We start from the raw sequence: 21,571 nt of genomic DNA, 5'->3' as shown, positions 1-21,571 counted from the left end.
ATTGCATATTTTTCACGCCTGTGGGGGCATGTGAAATGTTGGGGAATCTCTCTCGTGGGGGCGTAAACACTGTTTAACGAGCACCATGGGAAATTCAGCAACGAATGGCTTAATTCAATTTTTGATGCTGGCCACCGTTAGGCGGGCTGCGTGTGATTGGATAAGCTTTTTTTGAATGGGATTTGACCAGAATGAGGGTTGCTGGGATATTTATATGGTGGTGTTACGTCATCATATTGCACCTCATACATGTGAAAAAAAATGCAGATAGACTAGTCATCAAGTTCCTTGTATAGCATGAAGGAAAAACCGATATTAAGGAATGTTTTAGAACATGCATATGATTATTTCATTTCTAGGGTTTAAAAAAATCAGAAACTCTTGAATGTTAATCAAAAGTAGTTTGGTCTGCCTTCGATACGGTTCGTATGACACGTTCAAGGGTGTAGTGCGTCAATCTAATACTAATGAGGTTTTGGGGTAAAGAATCTATACGTATACAAAACGCCCTTGTGAATAAACATTATGACTTCAATTTCAAGCTGTATTTTTTAAAAGTACGCTTATAAATCTTTCTGATTCTTTAAGATTCTCATTAGAACGTTAACACAAATATAAAACTAACACACGCCCGTATTTGATATTGCAAACTATCTGATAGCTAATACACGTACGTTCATTGAAAGCATTCAAGCCACTCATAGCAGGCATGTAGTGCTCTAACACATATCAGAAAGCGTATATGTATACATATGCAGTTCAAATGTAGAACCGGCAGATATCGCAAGAGTACACTGCTTTAATTGGCTAGCCTACCCAACGATAAAGGGTTGGCGTCGCAAATAAGCGTTAGACAAGCACACTATAAGGTTCGAAATGTTTAAATTATGTATATATCTTCATTGTTTTGAGAATGTTTTAATTGTATACCATACTTCATTTAAGTCGGTGAAGGCTGCTGCTGTATGATATGTCTTCAAGTTGAAAAATGATGTAAATAAACCGTTCATTCTGACAAATACAGGAGGCCGCTATCTCGTTCATTTTAGGAAGTACAATCTTGGTTTAACGTCTTGTGTCGTGGTAACATTGCACGTAAATTTGCTGATTCCATAATCCTTTTTTTCTCACCCTGAAGTATGTTAACGTTATTCTTTTGCGTGAGCAATGGCACAGCAGTCTGTCAGAATTGAACATCAGAACGATTTTTCGCCCACGCACGCCTTGCCTCTGGCGCTTTATTCGCCTGCCCAATTTACTTACTACTTAATACGCCCATTCGTCATATTCAGCTTCCTTGTATATTGAACATTTACCAATGCAGCGCATTAATTATTAATGTTAAGGTTGTTTTTTGAAGTGACGTGACGGCGCGAATTGGGTACGTTCGGCCCGCGCTAGTTGAATATTAATGTCGTTTTAATATCGATCCGGAGCGGCAGGAAGAGCGAATAGGAGCTCGTCTACGGCGCATTACCATGAATTACATGTGCCGTGCGACGATTATTGATGTAGCCTGGGGGAAATGACAAAACATGAATCTTTCATGTGGCGCTGCGCAGTGCAAAGCCGCTTCTATCGCCTCCGCCGCGGCGAGAGAGATGGCCCGGGCTGGCGCACACGGTACACACGGAGTCAGACCGACTGCCTACTCTGCTGCACACGTCTCTGTGCCTTACTAGGGCGATGGGCTATGGAGAAGACGACAGACAACAACCCGACAACAACGTCCCCAGTGAACGGTGTTGCTAACGGAGTGCCTCCGAAGGACATGAAAGACGCGAACGCGAACACAACGGCCAAGTCGCGCTTACCTCGCTCGAAAAGGATGCCTCTCCTCAAGGATGGTTTACGGACAGCTACGGAAGGAGGCGGCACGACCTCCTCTACTTCCTCCCCCGAGCACAGAGCCTTACTGGACGAGAAGATTTTGTCGCGGTTGTTCACGTATTTCTGGCCGTGCGAGAGATGCGTGCTCGCACAGGTGTGCTCCAAATGGAAGCAGGTTTTGTACCAGCCCAAATTCTGGCGTGAAGTAACGCCCATCTTGCACTGCCGAGAGCTGTACACCGAGGGAACGGACGGAGAAAAAAGGTTTGTGGACTTAACCAGCTTCCAGCAACGCGGGTTCGAGTCCGCCTGCCTGGTAGGTGTAGCCGATTTGGACATTTGCGAATTTATCGACAACTACCCTCCCTCAAAGAAGACCATTAAATACATCTCGCTCAAGAGATCCACTGTGACGGACGCGGGGTTAGAGGTCATGCTCGAGCAGATGACGTCACTGACGGGTCTTGAACTTTCCGGGTGTAACGACTTTTCGGAGGCGGGGCTCTGGTCGAGTTTGAACGCTAGGATTGTCAAACTTTGCATCAGCGACTGCATCAACGTCGCGGACGACAGTCTGGCCGCCATTGCCCAGTTGCTTCCCAACTTGCGAGAGTTAAACCTGCAGGCGTATCACGTGACCGACACGGCCCTGTCCTACTTCACCACCAAGCAGAGCCACTCCATGCACACACTGCGCCTGCGCTCGTGCTGGGAGACCACCAACCACGGCATCGTTAACATCGTGCACTCCCTGCCGAACTTGACCCAGCTCAGCCTATCGGGATGCTCCAAGATCACGGACGACGCCGTGGAGCTCATCGCAGAGAACTTGAAGAAGCTGCGGTCCTTGGACCTCTCCTGGTGCCCGCGCATGACCGACGCCTCCTTAGAGTACATCGCCTGCGACTTGCACCGTCTTGAGGAGCTGGTGCTAGACAGGTAAGTCTTTAGCTTTGCTCATAAGTCTCTGACGTCATCATTAAGCCTCCCCGTGGAAGGGCCAATTAAAATCGAGCTGAAGTGAGCTTAATTTTAATTGGCCCGGGACGCTGAATAGATAAATGACTGTTGCTTTTAATTTTTCAACGTTATTCTCTATTTAACGGTGCTACCATTGGACATAATGAACAACATATGAATCTCACGTGGATATTTCTTACATAAATGGGTTATATATACAGACATCTAATATACGTGATATTGGCACCCCCACCCCATTCATAGGGAAGGAAAAAAAATCAAGCATTCATTGTTCTAAAAAAATAACATATGATAAATATAATGATATAAATTATATAAATGAAAGTGACTAAGATCAGAGTTGTACACCAGAAATAATGTTTTAATGTTAGCTTTTAATGTGCAAAACATATCACATTGTTTATTTGCTATATCGTCCAAAATATAATGTTTACTGTAATGTCATGTTGCTATTATTCATATTTTGCTTTTTATGTGTATTCTTGTAGACAAACGTCTGGTCGACAGGGAGTGTATACTATCAATTAGTCAAGTTTTGTTGTCTATTCATATCTGTTATCACCAAAACACGTTCCGTATCTTCTGTTTCAAGGATAGTCCTGTTTTAACAGTATCACATTATTACTTACAAGCTGCTTTGACCGTTTTGAATAACTTGAATATCTAATTAATAATCCTCATATTAGGACTTGCCACCAGACCTTATCCTGTGAAATTCAAAACATATTTTGCTGGTCCCTTTTGCCTAATTAGTTATCAATCAGTTTTCTAATATCATCCATCAGTCATGTGAAAGATGTGAGAGAATACCTGCAGGTGTGTTTATTTCTGCTCCAATCTGCGATGATGTCAGTATGATGAATGAGAGGATTATATTATTTCAGAAGAATGGCTTCACATTATCATTTCTGAAGCTTGCTGCAGGATTTCCGTTTCAGACGGCTCCCTTCTGACACCTGTCATCATTAATTAACAATTGTCATCATTAATTAACGTGGAAAGTAAGGATCATTAATAATCTGCAGTTTGGTTGTTGGCTATATTTGCATATGAGTTATGCTACGTCAATATTGAATTTTCTCTGTCAGGAATTATTGTTTGAATAATTCTGATTTAAATGAAGACTAATGCAGTACTGCAGTATTCCATACATATCTTAAGATTTGGTGTATTGACATTTGTCTCTGAATGGTAGAATTGATGAATGGGTTGCAAGTCTTCGGTGTTAGGTTGGTGGTGTAACGTGACCAATCAGAAACACCTCTATGGTGAAAAATATGACGAGTCAATTCCGATTGGTTCTCGTGCAAAAATACGTCACGAGCTCGAGGGAGTTTCTAACCTCATTGAAAATCAAATGACGAAAAATTAAGTTTCAAGTCGGCTTACCTTGCCACGATATTGTAATTCGTCCCGATTTTTTTGCTCCTTTTTTGTCTGTATAGTGAAGTGGTAACTATTTATTACGTAAGAGATCTAGATGAGCCAGGTTAAATGCAAATATATACATGAGAACACACTTCTATAACAAATCTAGCCGCGAGCTAGAATTCGTTTGCAGCAATTCTTCGAGAACGTTGTTGACCCTGTTGTCTCATAAGATCAACGTCGCCGCACTCCACACCCTAAGATAGCAACCTGTTTGTAACATTCCCTTAGTGTAGGGCAAAGGTCCTACTCAGCTTACTCTCGATCTCCAAACGACACGCTAATCTAATCTCAGCAGGATAGAAGGTTGCTGAATAAGGCCATGCTGATTTGATTATATGGATGACCTCCTCTGGGAACCCCAAAACTGGCGCGAGCGAATAAAAAATATAGACGTTCGGCAAAGATGTTATTGTGAAACACATGACTAAACACACAGAGTATGGTATGGCAAATAATACTAGTAGACTTGTTCTACCTGACAATTCTTCACATTGAATGGAATTGGTGTTGCCATTCTACATTTTCCAATATTTTTTTTTCAATTTACGGCATATGTTTGCTCATTTTGCAGCTGCTTTGTACGATTTACAGCATAGTCAAAACCATTTTTTTTGGAAACGGACGAAAATTCATGTGCGCGCGGATGTCACCCATATAATGAAATCAACACGGCCTAAGTGCTGTATAAAGTCCTTGATCGATCACACCACCGGTAGCTGGTAATAAATCCGGATATACCGCCCTACAAAAACGGTTCCCCGGGGGAACTAGCTTTGTGAGCTAAATTTATAGTGATGGGAGAATTATTTCTCCAGTTCTCAGCGTTAGGAGTTATGACACACAGAGAAGCGGGGTGTTTTTTTAGACCTGCAAGCGGAGAGGTAATACTAGCGATAACTCTACATGTCATTGCCTAGGCGAGCTTTATTACGTTGTTATTGCAGTTCGCGGTATCTTTTTATGCGATCGGTATACTAAAGGATAAGTTAGTGCGTGGAATGTTAAAGAGTTTTTTTCTTCGGTGGAATAGGACAGGAAGGGCCAATGGGAAGAGAGAACATAAATATTTAGGGAGGAATCGCCTGTATATTTTGGATCATGTACAGTTCCAATTTTATCTACCCCAGCCATGCATGTTTATACATTATTCTCTGAATAAACGCACGAACAATACATTGGATAAGGATATCTAAGATGTTATAGGTTGCACTTAAACATCCATCCCCATAAAATGACACCACTATCAATCAGAAAACACACAAATGCTTTGATATTCAAACATTCGTCAGGTTTATTTGCGTAATCGTAGTGAAAGAAAACGTCACATCTCGTAAATAATATAGCTATTTTTAGTTATTACTGCCAATTGAAGAAGAAACTTATATGTCGAAATTTTGCAATTTACATACAGACAAAGCGGGCCATTGACTTCTAGAAAAAAGGGTTTTATGATTGCGACGTAAAGTCGATCGATTCTAAAGCAATTACAGACACATATTCTAAAGCATGCAATGGTCAATATAGACCTGAGGAATAGGGAATCCTGCTATGCATTAAGTAAGTGAAATATATCTTTTGTGATCTTTCTGTGCTTGAGAGTCCGTATTTCCTGTAGTATTCTACTGCTGAAATTTCAAACTTCACAAGATGTGTATCGGTTGATCTTCGCACGGTCGATACCAAAGTTTAACGACCCCCCGATGACCAATCAAAACGCAGGTCTCACACTGAAAAGAAAAATGGCCCCCCGTAGTGAGATACACCTTAATGCATATGTCATGACAATCTGCTGTCCATCATGTACTAATGGCGTATATCACGTAACGTTGGTGTCGTATTATGAGGGCAGAATACAAAAGAAACAATATTACGCTGGGATCTTTTTGCTTTGATTGCTAATCTCATATTTGGGTTAAAAAAAGGTACCAGTAATGGAAAATTTTATAGCCGACCGCTGACTATGTCTGAGCAATGTAAGTTACTATCCTAACCGACCCAAACATATAGTTTATACATTTAATGGTTCAAATACGTTTTATGAAATATATTTATGTAGCGGACGCTGTCTTGCAATTTGTATACAACTATGGGCTCTCAGGACCTCTACACTAATATACAACACATATTACTGAGCCCCGGTCCGTTTTTATTACAATTTTCCGCACGCTTTAACTGGTTAATTCCATTGCGACCTGGGTTTTTGTAGATACGTTACGCTTTCGGCATGGCTTCACCGTACCGCATCAATAGAGATGTGAAGACTTCATTAAAATTTTGTACCTTCCTTTTTCCCATCGCCGATTATTTTACGAATGCAATAGTAAATTGTCCTGGATTTTTTTCTAATGCGTATTCAACATACCCCAGCTTAAATTGTCCAAATGAGGATGGCCGTTATAAATGACGATATATCCTCTTCCATAAAACGTATGGTCGAGATGGTATCCTCGAGGAACACGTCCTCTGAGATGTATGTCTAAGGTGTCCTTAGTCTCTTAGTCTAGAATTGTTTTCTAGAAATGAAAAAAATACTGTGAGGATCGAACTCACGACCTTCAGATTATGAGACTGACGCGCTGCCTTCAATTGTTCCAAATGTTTCAATATTGTTCCAAATGTTTCAATTGTTCCAAATATTTCAAATGTTCCAAATGTTTCAATTGTTCTAAATGTTTCAAATGTTCCAAATGTTTCAATTGTTCCAAATGTTTCAAAAGTTTCAAATGTTTCAATTGTTCCAAATGTTTCAATTGTTCCAAATGTTCCAATTGTTCCAAATGTTCCAAAAATTTGGAGACACACGGGGGAAAAGTACGAGGCTTATGGTACAACAGAGAGCGCCATCAAGCCATGTCTTCAGCTATATGTTCGTAGTTATCCCTCTACTCTTGGGTTGGGAGACATTCTGTAGACGTGGCCACTACTACGCCTGCATATAATAACCCAATCATTCACTTTCCCAACACGCCTTCCGCGATAAATCTAATTAGGTCAGAATTCTTCCGCCCGGCTTCAGAACACGATATTGACGCGCAGCCATCTAATAACTCTCATTACAGGGTTAATTACCCAAGATGCAAGGGGTGCAGCACCTCTTTGATGTCGGCTTAGTGCCACACGTACGTTTGGGCGAGCTTCCGCAGGAAAGGGTTCGTTATTATTCAAATCAGATCGGCGCCCCAGATAATCACTCACCCATGTGCGTCACAAGTGGCAAAATCTGTGCGAAGCCACTGGACAGAAACGAAGAAAATTTGCCGTCCGTTTCAACTAAAATGGAGAGGAGCAATCACGTCTGGTCTTCAGAGGCCGTCCCGGTTTTAATGAAGTGTTTTGATGATAGAAATTAACAGTTTCACACACGAATTCCTCTGGCAGTACCTAGTTGTTGGAACAGAATAACATTATCCTTTTACAGGACTCGAAAGACCTGTTTTTCATTGCCTTGATTTCAAGTTAACATTTAAAATATGCATGCCATTTATAGACCGTAATGAATACACGTAACTACTAAACTAGCAATGTGGACTGCTATGTTTTGCGAATACTCTAATGGACAACCGATACAAATTACAATATAATTACAAACTTAAAATAAAGTCCTCGAAAACCCATTTTAAAGTGTTGTAGGTGTATGTAGGATGACATACATGGCAGACGTTAGCAGATGAATACCGAGACATCCGCTACTTTTTGTGTGCTAACAACCACCGGTATTTCAGCACCATGAACAGACACAGCACAGCCATAAATATCAGTAGCGCCATTAGTAAAAGGCGCAAAAGGCCTACAACTCCCTCAGGGCAAAACTATAACTTTCTTAACAGATCCAGTTTCCCGGAAGCAATATGCAATCCCATTGTGACACTGACTCCCACTGGTAAGATACAGCCGTTCGTCTCTACGCCCCCCTCGTCATATTAGCCCAGAATGTAATACGGGGGAACTCATAAAATATATATCACGACAGGCAAGGTGCCAAGCTTTCATCCCCCAAACGCAGCACCTATTTCCTACAGTTCCGTATATAGGTTATGAGATTCCACCGGCGGATTCTTCAATACCTTGGGTGAAGACTACACATCCCTAAGGGGTTTATGTTAAAGTGTACGTTCAACAAGACATGACAAGACAAGATGCGATGTGCGCCCGAGCATGTCAAATGGGTCCTAACCGTGACGCGTTTCTTCGGAACACGACGCTAATGGATTTTACATCGGCAGGTAAATCATTCGAGATGCTCCCCTCCAAGATAATGTATATCTGAATCTATGTAGTGTTGTCGCCATTCCAAACTCTTGAAGCGTGGCATTCACGGGGTATTTCACATTGCGATACACATATAATAGGGACTGCAAATAACACTGTATTGGATTTGGAAGTTGATTGATTCTTTGTGGTTACAAGAACAAGTACGGGACAAGCTTGACTGCACACTACTTCGTCACGGGGCATCAAGAAGGACTGCAACGATTTTTTGCAACCGAATTCAGCGGCCATCTTGAATTCCCGGTTTAGGATTGTATGCTTTAGCTCAGAAGATAATACGGCAAGCTTTTTAGCTTAAAATAAAACCAGTTAAGTACGAGTAGATAACTGTAGTAGCTTATTTAGCCGACTATTCATTCCTTACTAGCTAGATATTACTTATGAAGTGTGTGGCTGGTTATATTTACCGAATGTATATTTATAGCGATTACAACTGGATTTAAAGCAGCAGCAACCGTTATCAAGGATAAATAGGTGGATCAAGCATGGTTTTCTATTTTATTTTATAATACTGCAGTGCATAAATAACATGACATAATCCCTACAATATTAATGTAACCCTGAAGTGCCATTGATATCTTTTCCCATGCTACTAGTAAACATTGAATAGACTGCATCATATTCGTAATTCATCAACGACACTTAACAATTATTTTCCAGGTGTTTAACTGTTCTGAATGGCCTAATTTAAACCATTTTATGTTATTTTCAGCGTCGTAAATGTATCTGTGTCGGCGCCATTTTACGAGGTGTAATGTCTAGGGAACACAAAGAAAAAAAAGCTTCAGATACAGAAGCATTTCAACATGGAACAATCTACCAGATAAATATTTCTGTCCAAAACAACGTACACCAAATCACTGTAACTCAAGTAAGACCAAACCAATGTATTATAAGTAGCCATTCTTTTATTCATGTTGTATAGCAGTGTAATGTTGTCGTGTTTTATATAATTGTGTATGTGTACTTCATGTGTTTTTGAATCAAGGAAGATAAGTTGCTTTTGCACCTAATGGTTAAAAAACCCAGTTAAGTTGCTACACTGCACACGCACTGTCTTACAATATGCCAGCACTCCATTGTACCTAGGTCACGACATCACCGCATTTTGCCTGCAACAAACACTTGTTGCCGCTAGGGGGGTCACGTAATACCCGTAGTATGGCACGTCTGCACCCAATCACTGAGCTTCATCGCCAAAAGATTGCTGCACAGATGAGCTAAGTGCGCAATCTTCCCAGAATCGTCGGAGATAACAATCTTGCCCTAGCGGCAGAATTGGAGAAGTTTTCAGTCGGCATGTATGAATATTTTAACGGTACCGGAGCCAGCCTGTCTGGTGACCTCCTATTAACAGCGCTCGCTTTCTATACTTATTGGTCACGGGGGATTGTAATAGTTATGTTGTACTTAAGAAATACATGTGTTAGCTTTAAGACTACCGCCCACGTGAACGGTAATGATTTCACAAATGTCCCAGATTTTGTTTCTTGTTAAAGGCATCCATTGCAATTTCAGGGTGGCAAAACTGGAAATATTCTGAATAAGATAGTCTGTATGATATTGACACATACAGTGTCCCATTAGCATCAGAATTTTGTACTTTGTGCGTTTAAAACAACGAAGAAACAAGCCCTAAGATGAGTCCCAAAAATCAGAATCCTTTCGAATAATCACACTATTTAGCACAATGATAATGTTACACCACAGCAAGTAAATTTTATGACAGACTGTAGACTCCAACTCAAATGCAATAAAACAAAAAAAAGATGGCTTGCGCAAAAAAGATTCCTACAATTTCTAACATACAGATCATAAACCTTGTCAAACAAGAATTAAGGCAACAAAACATGATATTACAACCAACAGGTCTTTTATTCCAGTACTCAAGTATTACTAGTACTTGTCCTTGTACATGTGTTTAGTGACAGAACTGTCTGGATCTAGCCATGTTTTACCTATACATGTATATTGCGCCAACTATTAGTACCATATATTATATAATATTATATTATATTATATTATATTATACATCAGTTAAACAACTTTGAAAACTTTTCTTAAATGTTTATTTAGTTTTCTTCAATCATTTTACTATTGATTGTGATTCAATGGCAACATCACATATAAAAGGAATGAAATACAACACTACCAAAATAGAAATAAAAGACTATATACAACTAAGTCTTGTCAGTTGCCTCCTCTCTTTGCATTTATCAGTCATCCAAGTTTTTATGCCTGCAAAAAAAAGAGCAAAGTTAGACAGTACTAACTGACTGACCACATACTCTGCAAAGTCGCATACTCTACAAGTTGGTTAAATGATGGACATTCTAGTGCCTAAGATAGCACATGTACATGCTATTCAAGCTAATAGTTTAAGCACCAGTGTACAAGATAGAATTTGAAATTAGAAATTACGACCAATTTGACATATTGGGAACCATTTAGTCATCGCTTGGGTCTTTTCAGTTACACGAGTACACCAACATACCTACATGTATGAAAGGCAGAAGTTCTGACTGATATAAAGTCAAACTTTGGCCAAGCTGACCATCTAGCCACCACTTTTTCTTCTTTTCTTCGTCCATTTATCCAGATTTGGCTGATACCCTCCCTAGTTCCCCTTCCAAAATTGCTCAAAACCCTCCCTAGTTCCTCGTCCAAAATTTTCCAAACCCTCACTGGTTCCAATCCCGACGTTTAAACCCCTACCCTCCCTCCAATCCAGCCTCTTCCACCCCGACCCCTCCACAGTTATTTTTTTAACACCCCAATAGGCCTGGTAACCAGGCTAGTCACAGAACCCGACGAGACAACAACACTATTATTCTCACCTCAAAAGCGGACTTAGGTCGTCGAACATCCACCCATTCTGTTGCAATATTGTCCACTTCCATCCTTCTAAAACAACCAAACTATCTTGGTGCTTGGCCAATGGGTAAACCGCCGGTAAACTTCAAAAAATTATTCTACCGAGTAATTTTTCGAGGAGCGGCGGCCATCTTGCCTAACGTCACAACACAAATGAAGATACGATGCGCATGCGGGAAACGATTTACGGCATACAGAGGGTATTTCGCGACAGAATCAAAGCCGTTGTTGGCACGTTAACCGCCCTCGGAGGGCAACAAAATGTCTTGTTTCCCCGAAATTAGGCGAAAATTTCAGCGAAAATTGATGCGCCGTGGCCCTAGAGCATTTATTCACAATAAGGCACAAGGGTGACACTGTTCGAATAGGTACGCACACCCGTGTAATGTTCAAGAGCCTCGTTGGCGTAGTAGGCAGCGCGTCAGTCTCATAATCTGAAGGTCGTGAGTTCGATCCTCACACGGGGCAGTATTTTTTTTTTCAAGAAAAAAAATTCCAGACATTTTTGCCTCCGCCTCAATAACTGGAACCGGCTTAGAAGAAGGATATTCTTTTCGTCATACATTTTACTAAAATCCATACATTTTTATTCAATCCTTCATTTGTATTCCGTAACTTGTCTGTTTGTAGGTATAGTTGAAGACCTTTCGAAAGTCGCTACTACTACTACTACTACTACTACTACTACTAAAAAGAAAAGAAAACAATAAAATGTACAAAGATTGGGTGTAACAGGTCGTTTTAATATATCTGCCGCCGCGCCGCGTGCCTGGGAAGCTGGTGTGTTACACCGGTACCGAAGGGTGGTTATCATAGAGTCATAATATCAATATATGGTGAGATTAGTCTCCTTCTCGGAGCGCTACTAACAACAGTGTTTATATGATGTCGTCAGGGTGTCTGTCACACCATTGTGAGAATTCTACGGTAATAGAGCAATTATATTCCGAGTTTATGCCCAAGGGAAATCAAACAAAAACAACCCCATTCTGTCTGACCTCCAAGCAGATCCTAGGGTGGCAAAACAATGCTGATCTGGGGCATAAATTTGATATTATATTGCTGATAGAAAATGGTTTCTTGTTTGTTCTACTTCTAGGTATTTATGGGTATCTCTGTTACCCTCAAGGCTTAAATCAATCAAAATTGTCCTATCAAGTCCAACCATGTCCCAGTTTTCCCCGTACCAGAAGAGTGTCGTTTGATGACAGTGCGCCGTGTTGCTAATTATATCCCCTAGGGGAGCCCCAAACCTATAGCAGTGTGTGTCGCTAATATCCCCCAAGGGAGTCCCATAGCTACTACATTTGTAGTATGTAGGACATTGTCATATTAACACGACAAGAAGTTTGTTTGGCAAATGATAAACTGCGTCTTTGAATACATATCTGACATACAATAGAGACTATCAACACATTCACCGAGGTACGGTTAAAGTAACATGCATGTATACAGTTACATGTAGTTTAATGTAACTGATACATCATAGAGACGGTACATACGTATGAGATTTATACGTTGGACCTAATTAGTTCCTTTGGAACATGACGAATAAAAGGGGTTGAAAATGGCAGAATAAGACACTAGAATATAAAGACGCCATCTTGGAATCAAAGGTCATTATCTTAAAATCTACAATTGGATATCTTGTTTTAGTTTTTATTTTCACTATGCATACAAAAAGACATAGAATTACCACACAGAAAAAAACAACATTACACTGCATTTAACGCAATTCCTGCACGACGCGTTTCTATTATCGAATTAGCGCCGGTCTTAATCAAATTCGATCTTGATGTTCTAATGCAAATCCTTATCAGATTTTCCGCAATACAAACGTTAAATGAATCCCTCCTATCCAACCCATTCCAGGATTCCTTTCAAGTTTATCCCATTATAGATTGTTTTTGCTTTCGTTTTTCTTCGAGCGCCCTTTCTTAATCCAATGACAAAGTACGGCCATTTTCTAATCGTACTTGAATGTACTTCGTTTTGCACTCGGTAAATCCCTGTCCGATAAGAATTGAACCATATGATGCATGAACTTTATCATTTAAACTCCCTTCAGAATACATATATTTGTATAACCTTGGATCTTCTAGCAGACATGGAGGCTTATATACAATTTGCTTGATCCTACGAAAATGAAATATATAGAAAAGCAAGGAAATACTGTTAACAAGATATTTTCCAACAATATTGCATTGCAACGGGACTTTTAGAGTTCATGCATTTAAAAAAACATATATACTACGATTGTTATAAGTCACTATCTATGGCAATCTATACCTAAAACATGACTAACCTAGATGCAATGTAGCATTTACTAAGCATTCCCTTGCGATCGTAAGTTATTGACAATGACAGTAATGACACTAAAAGGACAAATATTATACCTTGTTATGTCTATTTCTCTGCGGCACTGAAGGTAGGTTCAGGCATAACCATAAAGTAGTTTTTACCGCCCTAAAGATGACTTCATTCAAGCCAGGGGGTACAGATTTTGAATATTCCATTTAGTAGCAACATTTAACTTATTGGCAATCCGTGCACGTTCACATATTGGCAGTGCAATGCAAACGCATTGCTTTAGGTATCGCCTGACCTTGATGGTCTTGATGGTGCAAAGAGGGACTACAAATCTGAAACTACTTTTACTGTCATTTTGTTCTGCATAGGCCTCGTACAGAGACAGTTATTTGGCTGTAGATCATTCGGGTGAATGTTTGGCCTGGGGTTGGTTTCAGAGATTGTGGCAGATAGAAACTAGCCGGATATTCGAAGAGTTCGAATGGTTTTATGATTATGGACACACTCTTTATTCAAAATCTGAAAACATATTACAGTGATGCCATAAAAATGATGAAATGCAGCAATAAAATAGAAACCAATGGGGTCAAAGACGTTTAGATAAAGGTATCTTATGATCTTATACTCGGTGTAAGCTAACTTCAAAGAGGCGTACAGCTATCATACCTATGAACACACAATCACAAAAGAAGGCAAAATACACACATCAGTAGTGCCATAAACCATGGACTAAGGGCAGCGATAAACTAGAAGGCAATGGGGGCAAATACATGGAAATAACAGTTCCTCACAATCTTGCACGCAATAAAGTGGTACTCTAACTTCCCATAACATTCATGCCTACCAGTTAAATTTTACGGCTTCAGTTGAACACCGTTTGGTTAACGTCAGAATACACCAACCCAGTCATAGTACACAGATTTCATTTCGGACGAAAATATATTGGCATAAATGATTATCCAAACTAGAAATCCCGCCATTTTTGTCGATATGAATGAGATGGTTTGAATAAATCATGACAGGAAGGGACGCAGACGATAATTTTGTAGTAACGCTGCCATTAGGGACTCGTTCCCAAGGGACAACACGTTCCCAAGGTGCGACGAAAAATTTAATTTTCTCTCAGTTCATGGTCAAACAATGATAGCCAGCGCAAAGCTGATGAGACAATATATATCTCATGACAGAGTGAGTCATGATAAAGTCATCTAACTGTCCTTCAAGCTTGGTATTATTGTAGTATTCTACAGTTGTAAATCCAATGTATAACGTGGGGAGATGGGACAAAAGATGCGTATTGACAGAACAAATCCATGTGGACCAGTTTGCATGACGTAAAGGAAAGGAATAAAGGAATAAAGGACGTAGTGTTAAACACACAAGGGTCATACCATTTGGAAAGTCAATGTCATACGCACTATAGTCATTTCAAAACAAATCGTCATTTTTCGCCTTTATACATATACACATATCCAAGCAAATTCCTACTATCTTAAACTAGTTTTCCAATATATGGTCACATTATCATTTTGACTTTTTAATTTTTGATTTAATAAAATGCACACTCTTTAAAATGGCCTGGTCCTAATGTGATTTGAGTCGTGACAAATGAGCGTGTGAAGCTACATGACCCACAGTGCCGCTGTGTAACAGATTGTACCCAGTGTAAACAGTGTACATATACGCCTGGGCGCCAGATGACGCCCGGTCCCTGGACGATTCCCGCCATCATTTTCCCCCATAAACGACTCTAGAGAATCAGGGGAATGGGAATAAATGCGTTCCACTTGTTGCGAGCTCTTAGTACGCACCGAGATTTACGCATGTTTTTTTCTTAGATTTCACACTAAATCGAATTTGCTGATCGTCAGAGCGCTTCCAGAAATTGGCTAACCATATTTTCCGGACCATGACATATTTTCCGGACCATGCTTTTAGAAAAAAAGGTTGAATGAGCTGAGAACAATGAGAGACACTGAAATAAAATAGTGTTTTAATTTCCTTTTACTGTCTATAAATGTCTAAGCTGAAATCAGAAAAAAAAGATGCTGCAACAATATGAGCTTTAGCCATCCCCTGTTTTTGCCAGTGTGAGGAGCTTTAGTTTTCCTAGATGATTAGTCTTCGGTGTACCTGTCGGTTAATATTATTGCTTGAGGCATGAAAAGATAAGGAAAATTGCATAACTAAAGACTGACAGGGGGGTCAAATTGGAGGCCGGAATCGGGACTCCTTACAGGCCTTGAGGAAGTGAATAGTACAAAGGTTGCCTCATGTTGTGTCCTGCTATATTAATGCCTGTTGCCTTGTCGTTGGCATAATATATATATATATATATATATATAGCATGCATTTTTCTACAATTGCATTTTCGACCGCTATTCGAGAAGAAAGTAATGATTTCTCTAATTTCAGTGCCCACTTGTCAGACATTAGTTGAGTTGATTGCAGAACTGACCTCAGAAACACACTCGTGTCCATCTAAGACATGGTTACATGAATAGAAAACGTACCACTCACATCACAAATCACAGAACTGCACTTAAAAGATCACAGGAAGCCCGCTTCTTATTTATTAACCTCTAACGGGGTCAGTGAAGAAAGCAGGGGGTACTTAACCACCAGCTATGGTCGTAAAGATTTGCATGGATCCAAAGTGGTCGATCGAAACTCCCAGGCTTGTTAGAATCGACCGCTGCGTTACAGAGTATGACCAGGCTATATTTAGACCCCGGCTGCAATGTGGGCACGCCAGGTTTGATTTAGCGTGTGTGGGGAAGAGTGGTGCGCGGCAGGGGGTGGGTAGATTGTATCAGATAGGGCCATGGATGCATGTTTCTCTTGAGGAGACAAGAGGATGTCCACACACTTCTTGTTAGAATAACATAAATAGATGTATCAGATCTATATTTATGTAAGTGGGCAGATATAAAAGATAATGGCGGGGAGTATTACGGAGGAAAGCAGAGAAAGATATACTAGTAGTCTATAAGATTAAAAAAAATGGACCTACGTTGAACGTAGAATACAAGATTGTAAATCTCTTGGCATTGCATTGCTCAGATTTATATTCGTTTATTCTGTGCAGTAGAAAAGCAAACAAAGCTGTATTTTCTATGAGTATGATACGTAAGAAACCAAAGTTTCTTTGAGCCAAGTCGTTAATATTCACGAAGTACGACTATGATCTACTATCAGAAACTCGGCCGCCATATTGATTTTCGTACAGTGACAACTCCCATGGGGCAAATCGCAATATTACACCGCCCTACTTTTCCCAGCTCTTCAATTGCTGACGGATAGTATTGATATACACATTGTGTGTACTCCTCTGGGCTTCTTTATGCACGATAATGAAGAAATATTGTAACAGGATATAAAGGAATATCAGAGCCCAGTAAAATATGGCGGACGACACAAACAAGCCATACTGAGCTCGGCATTTGCAAACGCTGATTCGATTGAATCTACGATAGCAAAAATCACGCCAAAGGTTCAGAAATGATAGTCGAAAGCTTTGAAAGCTTGTTATCAGTAAGTCGCCATGAGATAAAACGTGCTTTCCTTCGCCTTTGTTCGGTTAGCAAGTGCTGCCAACCTTTACTAACAAAACGCTTATCTTTAGTATGCCGATGGCCCCTCGGTCGTAATGCGTTTCTCATATCTCACACCGACCGTGCAGATCAATATTCTCTTTCTCCCGCAACTCAACAGTCAATTTACGCTCCTAAAGCGCTCTTTTTGGCCAAAGCCTGTCAATTTGAATGATGTTCACGAAGGTATAAGAATCGGGTTTGCCCCAGAATGATGTCACCCAACCGTCGTGACCTAAATGGAATTGAGTAGCGCCTATGGCCAGCAGGATAAAAAAGGTCATTCATCAACAAGATTGAAGAGTCATTTTAAAACATCTTTTTTTCCCAGGTGCGTACGTATCACGGACACCGGGCTGGGGTTTCTATCCACCATGACGTCACTGACGGCCCTGTACCTCCGCTGGTGCTGCCAGGTGCAGGACTTCGGTCTGCAGCACATCTACAGCATGAAGAAGCTCAGGGTCCTCTCATTGGCAGGTCAGTATATATAATATACACCACTTTATTGGTAGCCTTGTGGGGAAGGGGCAACTAGGGTTAGCAAACCCAAGAAAATGCTGGGTAGTAAATGCCAGCAACGCGGCGTAATGTTTACTTTGTATCAGTACCAAAGTTAGCAATGGTAGTAAATAAAAGTCATATCCGGTAATTATTATTGCACTTACTACCATTGTTATTTCCGCTACATCAACATTACCCAACTTTATTGGCATTTGCTGCCATTGATAAATCTAACATTTTGTGAAGTAAGCCCAGCTTGTTTTATAGCCAACTAACCTAAAAAGTACAGGCATGGGGAAGTGTGTGTGTGAGGGTTAGACTAGTGGGTGTTTGTTGATATAGATAGCATTGAGAAAATACCGAACAAACAAAGTCACGTTTTCCGTATTGATCGGACAGTCACCAGGCAATGGTGATTTCCAACTATACGAAAAACAAACGCACACAACAGAGCTGTGGGCAACAATAAAATACATAAAGTATAAAAAGGACAAGCATAAGCAATCAGTACGTAGTTGTTCTTTGATTCATAGTCGCACAAGCCATCAGTATAATTGTGCAAAGATATCCCTGTACACTTGACTTGACTTGACTTTATTGGGATCCACACTTAGCTTACAACAAAGCTTACAACTTACACTACATACAGAGAAAAATTGTTAGGTTACAGTGATGAGAAATGGCATGGCAAATACCGCATAACGAAAAGAAATACCGTCTATGATCCAAACTGACAGCAAAGGTCGTGTACCTAGCTCCTTGCGTAGTCATAGATGTAGTGCATGGCCTTGGTACTGATACTTGTGTAGTTTTGCATAAAACATTTATCACCAGCTAGACATACGCTTTACTAACACGCACAGGTCTTTGAATAAAAGGAGGAAATATCTTATGTTTCCTTTAATCTTAAAATGAATACGTCCGAGGGCAACTTTTATAAAATCTATAAATCATAAGCAAATCTAATGAGAGCTGATATTTTTCTACACGCGTGCAAAGATATTTTCTATCCTAAAATGGTTGGTAACCCCTCTGCTACTTTGAACATGGTATGATCTGAAGGTGTTGCGACCTCTTTCACCTTTACAAGCCGGAGAGATATCAGTGCCTATCTTTCTTCACTCCCATTAAAAGCTAGCACTTTCCCCCACAGATGTCAGCTGTATATTTCATGTTTTAAAACATATACTTTGTAGTGCAATAAAGAGCCTTGTGACGCAAATATCGTTTTGAAGCGGTGCCAGTATTTTGTGATTTGATAGCTTTGCAGTGCAAGGTTCAATAACATAGGTCGTTATATCGTGGTTTACCAAGGGTACTGTGCGTAAAGTCACAACCTATGCATAAAGCAGACTCATTTTTTATTGAACTATTCTTGTTTAGAATTGAATAAAGGGCAAGCAATATATTTTACATAAACTTTCATGGAAAGTTTGACACCTATTGTTCTTAGCATCATCACGAGTGACAATGTCTCAAAATTGCCTTGCAACCTTCCCTGTGTGTCAAAAATCACAATCTTCGGATTCTATTTTTCTTACTGTGAATTTCTCATTAACATTTTTGTAATGGAACAGACTGTCAAGCTTTAAATGTCACCCAAGGACACCCAAAGACGTGGGCGTACCATAAAATGAGCTTCCAACCATAGGGGGCGTTTATTTGATTTGCAACAAGACCTATGCACAGATCTTAACTTAAGCTAAGGTCTTTGTCTTGGTTACGGGCTTATTGGCAGCAAGGAAAAGGTCAATGTCAAATGTTAATGCCAAACTCGTGCTCCAGGAGTCAGTTTCAATATCTAGCTCCAGCCATACATAGCTATGCATTCTATGATATCGATGGTTATATGATATTATTGGTAATCTTTCTATATTTTATGTGTACTCGCCCCTTCTCCCTTTAGGCTGCCCCCTACTGACACCGGCAGGCCTATCTGGACTGGTGCAGCTGAAGAATCTAGAGGAGCTGGAGCTGACAAATTGCCCGGGAACAACTCCGGAGCTGTTCCAGTATTACGCACAGCACCTGCCTCACTGCATGGTCATCGAGTGAAATGCATCATGGGAACCAGCCGGCCAAATCCGTCCGCCATATTGGAATTCGCATGACGAGGATACGTGCTCACCATCATCATCATCATTGTTTCCATTACCCAGAATCGCTTGCGTTGAGAAAGCTGCAAGTTATGAAGGAATCAGAGTGTAATGATTCATGGTAGTTTGGTAGTTATGACGTAGGTTAATTGTAGAAACGTCTGTTCGGCTAAGTACAATGACTTCACGATATGAGCACCTTGCATCTTCTCGCCGCAAGGGATTTGGGTAAACGGTTTGCTCTGAAAGTTGTGCGGTACGATTTTGAAGCGTTTTCCATATATTACGCAGACTCCGCACAAGAGGAGGGGAGGGGCGGTAAGATATGAAACGTTTGTTGATTGATGGTTCTTAAATTCATCAGAATTGACACTCTAATTTGTCCTACGAGAGACTGGTGATATGTTGTGCTTAAATTGTTTCAATGGAATTAAAGCATTGGGCATATTTAATCACTTGCCTGTGGTACTATCCATTGCCTTTTGGAAGGGGGGATGCGAATTGGCAGTTATATGGCGTCAACTCAATCTTAAAAAATACCATCTATGACGATTTCGTATTTCTTACGGATCATGCCGATATTGAATACCATGAATTGAAATAATGTAACCGTCAGTGCTAAACATTGATTTATGATGTATTTTCAAAGTTCCATAGAAACGTTTTTGTCACTGCCAGAAAAAAAATTCTATGTGCAATGCAGATAAATACCAAAGGTTGACTGAACGTTGAGTTCCTTTCTTATTCAGCGAGGTGGAAAAGACGACACTATGTATGTACATGATTGCCACTAATATTTTCTGAGAAGTAGCTCGGACAAATTTTTCTAACACGGAGAGATGTTCAAGGGCACATAATGACATCTATTTTGAAGTGTCACCAATACACACGATTATAATTGTCTTTTTGTTCCGTTTGGAAAAGCTCTTGGAGCAACACACTGGGCGCTTGAATACTGTGTAGATATAGCAGTTTATCATCACACAAGTATCGAATATTTTATGAAATGTATTTTATCAATACCTCAGTTTTGTCTAAGGAGAAAAATGACCTCACTGGAAAGAAAGAATCATGTATGTTTTCAAATGAAGTGCAAAATTGGGCACTTTTGGTATGTAGTTATACGTGGAATTATGTATGGATTGGTTTTTGATAACCTTAAGACCTCGCTATATTATGTTTGAAGTTATGCCCAGTCTCCATTGGAGAGAATATGTCAATGAAGACTACTGGTAAAGTACAGTGCAGTATAGTATAGTTCAGTGATGAAGTGCAATGCTGGCATCTACTCGATGTTTAAGTAAAAAAAATGTACAATGTTTGTTTTGAAGAGCGTAAAAAAGAATCTTTGTACATATTGAAATAATGAAGCCACAGTAAAGTTTTGTTGCGATGGTTCGCATTTCCACGTGTTTTTCTTTCGGGGTAAGGAAATATTGCTTTGGGTGGGTTTGTGTGTGGTTGGTGTGTATGTGCTTGTAATTGTCTGAATATAATATAATATAATAGAATAGAATAGAATAGAATAGAATAGAATAGAATAGATTGACAGCTGCAGCGCGTGAGTGGGGAGAATGGCAGACAGAATGACAGGAGGTTAAAAGGTCAGAGACAAGAAGATGGGACGAACATGAGTATCACAGAATTACTTCATTATTCTAGATTCTGTCATCAGTGAATATA

General features: G+C 40.1%; 1 protein-coding gene and 1 non-coding gene across 2 annotated transcripts; both read left to right on the top strand.

The window, feature by feature from the left end:
- Positions 1-1,497: 1,497 nt before the first annotated feature.
- On the top strand, positions 1,498-21,259 carry LOC109483357 (F-box/LRR-repeat protein 16-like). The gene is made up of 3 exons (XM_019786354.1): positions 1,498-2,769; positions 17,620-17,768; positions 19,699-21,259. Exons 1-3 carry the CDS (start codon positions 1,526-1,528, stop codon positions 19,845-19,847), a joined length of 1,542 nt encoding a protein of 513 aa, XP_019641913.1. The 5' UTR covers positions 1,498-1,525; the 3' UTR covers positions 19,848-21,259.
- Positions 11,781-11,853, top strand: Trnam-cau. The gene has a single exon. It is a non-coding gene; the product is annotated as a tRNA-Met (tRNA).
- Positions 21,260-21,571: the final 312 nt, after the last annotated feature.

The sequence above is a fragment of the Branchiostoma belcheri genome, unplaced genomic scaffold (genome assembly GCF_001625305.1).
Source record: "Branchiostoma belcheri isolate BF01 breed outbred unplaced genomic scaffold, Haploidv18h27 scaffold64, whole genome shotgun sequence".
NCBI classification, from domain to species: Eukaryota; Metazoa; Chordata; class Leptocardii; order Amphioxiformes; family Branchiostomatidae; genus Branchiostoma; species Branchiostoma belcheri.
The sequence above is the reverse complement of the archived record's forward strand: the minus strand, read 5'-3'. Positions and strand labels throughout refer to the sequence as shown.

What these genes read in the sequence shown, in the direction of transcription:
- LOC109483357 (XM_019786354.1), top strand. Translation starts at nt 1,526, where the DNA reads ATGACAAAACATGAATCTTTCATGTGGCGCTGCGCAGTGCAAAGCCGC. An exon ending in GAGGAGCTGGTGCTAGACAG is followed by an intron (nt 2,770 to 17,619) that starts GTAAGTCTTTAG and finishes TTTTTTTCCCAG; the next exon opens with GTGCGTACGTATCACGGACA. An exon ending in CAGGGTCCTCTCATTGGCAG is followed by an intron (nt 17,769 to 19,698) that starts GTCAGTATATAT and finishes TTCTCCCTTTAG; the next exon opens with GCTGCCCCCTACTGACACCG.